The following is a 6,405-nucleotide window of genomic DNA, read 5'->3' as shown; positions in this document are numbered from 1 at the left end:
GCGCGGTGCCCCTCCGAGGGGGTCCATGCGCTGCCCTCACGGCTGGGCGCTGCCTCCCGTGGCGGCTCGGAAGGGTTTTGTGAGTTGTACTGGTTGGGGAGTGTGGGAAATACTGAATTTGTCTGATAGGTAGGAAAATATGATGTATGTTTTTTCTCCTGTGAAAATGTTAGGAGATGATAAAGTCCCCAAAATGTTGCGAAGAAGCCTCGCCCAGCTGTCGCTGAGCAGCATGAAGTCTGCGCACCTATGCATAGGGCGTCCGGTCTTGCTTACCTCCGCTGATGGGCGACAGGAGGTGAGACTTGTTCGGGTTCCACAGGTGCTTTTCTTGTGCTTTCAGTGTGTTTCTGCTGTCTTCGACAGGGACCAAAAGGGAGCACACTCTGAGAAAGGAGCGTAGCTCAAGAGCGATAGCGATTGGGCTTTTCCATGATTTTGACATGCTAGTTGCACCTTTATTCTCAGTCATGGAAAAAATCCGTGCTGATGATTGCTTTCTAGAAATTTATAAGCCGTGTGTGTGAATATATGTATTATACTGTACATTATATATGCGCACACATGCGGTTTATTTGCAAAGAAAGAGCACAGGCCTTTACTCTTCTTTCTTCGCTGGTTTGTTGCATTTCCTGGTCAGCACAGTGTGTACTTTTGTGTCATCTGCAGAATCCGTATGGTCCTGGTAGACTTTTTTAATCTCCTTTGTAGGCAAAATACAACCCTTCTTTCTTGAAAAGTGTCTTGGATCTTAAGAGCTCGGTACCACTTGTTTCTTACTCTGTGGCACCAGGTTTTAACCTAACCCTTCTTCTCCCCTCGGCCCATGTTTTTCGTAACAAAACATTGCTCACTTCAACTAGAGGACTGGAAATGGTGGTGGTGGGGGGGGAAGTCTCAGCTGACAGTTGTTTGCTTTGAAACTCTTCCTAGGTCTGTACTGCGTGGCCCACCACAGGCTTTCCAGGTGGGAAGGTTGGGCTGAATGAAACCACACAGAAGAACCTGAAAGTGAATCCAGGTGATGCCATCACTGTGCAGCCCGTGACTGGTGCAGTCATTCAGGCAGAGGAAGTCAATGTGAAGCTGAGGTATGGAACTTGTTACAAACTAGTGACGAACTGTGGGGTGTCTGCTTTGCACTGCAGACTCTTCCCTCTGAGGTCCTGACTCAGAGTTCGAGCTGCCTGGGATGAGTTTTTGTTAGGTGAGGGTACGTAACTGCGTGATCACGGCAGATTCTTTAAACTCGTAAGTCCCGTGTAAAGGATGAGGATGATCGCTGCATGCAGAGTCGATGTCAGATTAGAAGGAGCCTGCATTGCTGCTGTTGTCATTAGGAAGGGTCTGAGAAGCTCTTGTTGAAGACTCCAGTTAAGAGAACTGCTGTCTGAGACATTGAGGAGAGCGAATTTCTTTTTTTTTATTTTTAACCACTTCCCTTCAAAACTTCACCTGTGTATATAAGTGGTTTTGTACTCCGATTTTATTTACTGGAATGTCTTTTAGAATTGGAAGCTCTCAGAGCTTTGTTTCTTGTTTTTTAACTTGAAGTTCACCCAAAAATGGGAGGAAAAGGTGCAAATGACATCTGTCTTGAAATCGTGTCTGCTTTGAGAAATAAGCAGTTTACTCATCTGTTGAATGGCTTCCTATATTGGTCATTCTCATAACATTCCACAGACTCAGCATTTGGGTTGATATAGAGTGATTATAGTTATTTCTTAAATCAAGTTATTTTACAGTGTATTTTTAAAAGTGTCCCAACACTTTAATTTCTATAAATTAATTTCGCTCCCCTGTCAAACCTCTGTTTTCAAACAAAGCTGAAGTCGTCCCTTTTAAGGGGCAGATGCTTCTTCCAGCATACTGGCTCTCAAATGTTGGTGAGGTGGTCTTGCTTTCTGTCAGTAATACAACCAGTTTAGCTTTCGTTATGGTTTCACTGGTTCACTTGGCTGCGCGTTTGATGCTGACTTCCTGGTGTCAGCTTGCTTTACCCTCCACGCCTCTTGTCGCCAGAAAATGAAAAAAAACCCCGCCATCTCTATGGCTTTCTAATCCTGTAGGAAGTTTGGTTACATATTGTTTGGTTATAGAGGTGATCGAAAAGACTCCTTTCACTCAAAATCCAACCCCACATTAAATAACTAAACCCGGTCTGTTTATATTTCCGCATTGGTATACAAAGCAGTCTTTCTTTAAAGCTGTGACTTTGAAATACAAGCTCAGGATGAGGGCAGAGGGATTATATGTGGCTTCTGAAATACTTGATTTACTCTGAATTTTTTTTTTTTTTTCCTGAAAGTGTTCTACATTTTCCCCTCTCAGCCGGTCAGGCTCCCAGGATTGTTATACATGTGTACCACTAGATTAAACGCCATTATCGATGACTTATTCTCTGCAGGAACTCTGGGAAGTTAGGTGCAAAACTTAGCTTTTTCTTCCAGTTAAAAAAACAATCCCCAACCTCAGATGCCAACAGTGTAATTCGGTATGTGTTTACTTGTCAGGAAGGGCTGTGATATTTTGAGAGCTCTCCTCTCGATTACCATAGTGCTCCTCTTTCCTTCAAGCTGCTTTCTAGAAGAGTGAAGTGGAGCAGCGGGGTTGTAATTTCTAGGTTTAGAGCTCCCCCCCTTGATCGTACTTGGATCCGCAGCAGCTGATTTAGCTGCCTGGGCTGCTGCTGCTGTGCTGCTCTTGGTGTAATAATGCTCTGCACAGTACAGGTGTAAGGGCTCACAAAGGGTGCAGACCTTCACCTGCGACATGGATGTAGTAACACCTTTGTTCTGAAGACAGAAGGGCTCTTGTGTGAGGCTTATACAGATTGGCTGAGGTGGGTAAACTCTAAGGAATTAAAAATACCCCAAATGGTTTAATGGGCTCTAATAAAAGGTAAAGCCAGCTATGAAACAGGAGAACGATTTTATGGATAAACCATCACTGCAGTATGATTGAATCACCACAGCCTTACACTGCAGTGTGTATCTGAGGAGCAGGGAATGTTAATGGTGTCTGTGCTCGTGGTAAGGTGTACATGTGGAATAAAATGTTTTAATATGAACTCCAGAGGAAGACACTTACTAAGACACCCTTTACCTTTCATTTGCTTTGGGCTAAGAGCACGTGTGTTCAGTCGTGTGTTAAATCCCAGTGATGAGACAGTGTTTGAGAAAGTGCTCTAGGCTTGGCCGGGGCTGGGAGTCTTAAGGCTTGCCTGTTGAGTCACTTAAACTTGGTTAAGTAAAAGACTAGAAAATGCATCGTGGTGAAAACTTGTGCTGTCTTGATAGCAGCTGTGCAGTGCTGAAGACATGCGTGGTTTTGCAAGCACTGAAGGTGCTAGTTGAATTGATAAAAGGCATCAATGTGTGTTTGCAGGGCTGACAGGCACCTTTTCTGTGATTTTTTTTTTTTTTTTTTCAATTCAGTAAGGGCAGCCTAGTGAGATGAGAAGCATGTGTTCCATATTCGTAATCTTAAGAAATGATCAAAATAATTACTGATACTGTTTATTACAGCATTTGGTATGAAAAAAACTAACCTCAAATTTAAAATGTGCTCTTCTTTCCATACTATGTGTCTAATATCTTCACAATTAAGATGATATCATCTGAAGGCTGTAAAGTGCTCATCCATCTTCTCTGTTTGCGGGGTTAAATGATATACGGGAAAGTACGTGGTGTTCATCATCCTTCTGCATTAGTGGTGTGGACTCTGGTTCGGTTTTGTAGTAGTTACTGCTTGGAAAAATAGGTATTTTTTTCTTCCTACAACAGGGACAAAGATGCCACTGTTAATGCCGAGGAAATGTCTGTCTGTCTTCTGAGAAACCTAGGTATAAGTTTTGTTGCTTCTCTTCTGGCTATTGAATTTTTGTAGATCATGAAGTTTTGGATGGAAAAGCGTTTTCTTCTTACCATAAGCCCTCGATTAAGAATGTAAAATGGAGGAGGTTATTTTGCTCACGCTTTGGGCTAAATAATTTTTGCCATGCTGTAAATATCTAATTTGCATTAATTGTGGTTCCATTCCTTCTGTCCATTATACATACTGCTGGTTCCAGTGACAGTGGTTCTGCAGTCAGTGCTGGCCTGCTGGCTGATGTGGTGATGCACTTCAGAGTTTTCTGTCCACTAAAAAGCAGGAAACATTAACTGCATTTGAAATTCATGAGCTTGGCTGGAAATAATAAATCTTCCTTACATTTTTGCCTTTGTGTCTTTGTGCCTGTAGGGTGCATTCAGATCACGTTTCCTCTTCTTCCTCTGTCAACACAAGAAAGAAGAGGCCAAGACTCTCAAAGAAGGAGGGCTAAACGTGAAATACTGTGAACCTATAAGACACAAATACAAAGTTTTTACTTCTTACAATACTAATTCCATAATTGCCCTTTGTGTGCTGTGTGAAATTTAAAGTGCTCAAATGAATGGTGAGCTTAATCTGAGAGATGACAGGTGATACTGACAAATGTTTATCCAGTGTAGTCTGCTTGTTTACAAAAGGATGTTTTGAATTACCCGAAATTACCTTGAAATTACCTAACTGCCTTTTGCTGTGCTAATTTGTAGCACTCTCTAGGCTTCCTGAGAAAGTACTATTCCGATACAAGAATGTTCGAATGTTGTTGCTGCCAAAGTAGACTGAAATTTCTCCTTGTCTCTTTTTTAATCTTCTCGTAGATGGGAAAATAGTTTTACCTGGAAACCTCCTGGCATTCTCTTTCTATGGTAAACTTTGTAACATTGTGGTGATGAAAGTGAAAGGAACAGATGGAGCAGAGCTGACAGCCCAGGGAGGTGCCGTTCCCAGCGATACGCACGAGCCAGACCTTGAAAGGTCTGATTTGGAGACAAGTACGTTAGATTTGTCCTTACAGCTCAGCAAGATGGGCGTTGATGATAGTCCAGAGATCGCATCTATGAGCACACCAAGCAAACCAATGGATCCAGGTTCACCAGTTACACCCACTTCTGCTGTGGCAGCCAATGGTCAAGACGCTGGTCAGGGAGAGAGAACCTACAGCAAGGAAGATGGTGCAGACCTCACTGGTGATTTGGAGTTGGCTGGGAAAGGAGGCAGTGAGGGACTCCCGCTAACTGGCAAAACCGGAGCAGTAAGCAATGCAGACACTTTCTATTTTATTTCTTCAAGAACCCAAATCCATTTTATCGAAACAAGGACCAATGTAGCTGAAGATGGTGATTGTGAAGCCCGAGTCACCTATGACATGATAGGAGGTTTAAGCAGCCAGCTCAAAACTATTAGAGAAACTGTTGAACTGCCCTTGAAGCAAGTTGAACTGTTCAAGAGTTACGGTATGATGCCTCAGAGTTGGCTTTCTTCATTTGATGCTCGTTTTTTTTAAATCAAGTTACTCCAGGCACATGCACTGAATTTGCTGTAACACTGATCTGGTAAACTTGTGAACCCCAACAATGTCAAAGGTTTTATAATTACACTGTGTGGATGCTATGAAGATGCTATAATTAGCTCATGTGAAAAATAGAGTAGGAAAGAAATACGTGTCTCTAAGACACATTAGCTATGGCTAAGCAGAATTTGTAGCAAATAGGAAAGACTTCTACTTTGGCATTTGAAAGGTGCAGATGTTTGCATCGTCATTAGATTTCAATTTGTTTTGGTAGTCTAGTTCAACTAATTTTTTTTTTAATTGAGAAAAACTCAGTCAGCTGAATTCTTCTGTTTTTATCTTTCTGTTGTAGGCTTTTGGCAAAATGCTCAGTGTGTTTAATAGGGAATTACATGGTTGAAAAACTAACACAGTCACTGTTGCTGTGTATAAAGTTGTATCTGACATTTATATGTACTTTGACGATTTTTGTGACAGATAAAATTCTGTGTTGTTTGTTTATCATGAATGGATATGTGCATAAAGCAGACGTTTGCTCCTTGCACGTGTCTAGGTGTGAGACAGGGCTCTTAACCTGTAAATATTCTTTTAATGTCATGTCTTTGAAGCTTTTTATTTCTCTGCCATACCTCTTCTCCCACATGCTTTAGAGAGGAGGTGATTTCAGCCATCACTGTGACAATTTCTGTAAGATAGTCACAGGTGACTCTTTTGGTGTGCATTGCTTGGATGCGAATGGCAGTGCCAGTGGATCGGTGTTGAAGCATCTTTGTGCGTGTTTGGTCTACCTCAATTTGCTGACCTTTAACCGCAGCATTGCTGCGTGGCTTTGTGTTGGCAGAAAGTTGGCGTCAGCGTCAGGCTTCTTCATACTTAGTCCCAAAAGTGCTTGATCAGATTCTTGATTAGTTACGTGAGAGCTGATGATGGTTCCTCACCAGTTCCAAACCTTTGGCAACCATCCAAATGTTGAAAGTCCTTGTCCACCCATGGGGAGCGAGGCTGTCAGCTGAGGTGAGACCTTG

The 6,405-nt window shown here is 42.4% G+C and overlaps 1 protein-coding gene across 1 annotated transcript in view; it reads left to right on the top strand.

Annotated features, from left to right (window-relative positions):
• Window positions 1-139: 139 nt before the first annotated feature.
• SPATA5 (spermatogenesis associated 5) overlaps window positions 140-6,405 on the top strand; it is a gene marked incomplete at its 3' end in the record, with an annotated part of 49,450 nt that continues 43,184 nt past the window's right edge. The window contains exons 1-5 of the mRNA XM_010137893.1: window positions 140-298; window positions 934-1,091; window positions 3,786-3,844; window positions 4,689-4,958; window positions 4,992-5,324. Coding sequence (XP_010136195.1) covers window positions 140-298; window positions 934-1,091; window positions 3,786-3,844; window positions 4,689-4,958; window positions 4,992-5,324 — 979 coding nt within the window. The remainder of the gene's footprint in view (window positions 299-933; window positions 1,092-3,785; window positions 3,845-4,688; window positions 4,959-4,991; window positions 5,325-6,405) is intronic.

The sequence above is a fragment of the Buceros rhinoceros genome, unplaced genomic scaffold (assembly GCF_000710305.1).
Source record: "Buceros rhinoceros silvestris isolate BGI_N320 unplaced genomic scaffold, ASM71030v1 scaffold18040, whole genome shotgun sequence".
NCBI classification, from domain to species: Eukaryota; Metazoa; Chordata; class Aves; order Bucerotiformes; family Bucerotidae; genus Buceros; species Buceros rhinoceros.
Note: the sequence above shows the minus strand (reverse complement) of the source record. Positions and strands in the feature narration are given on the sequence as shown.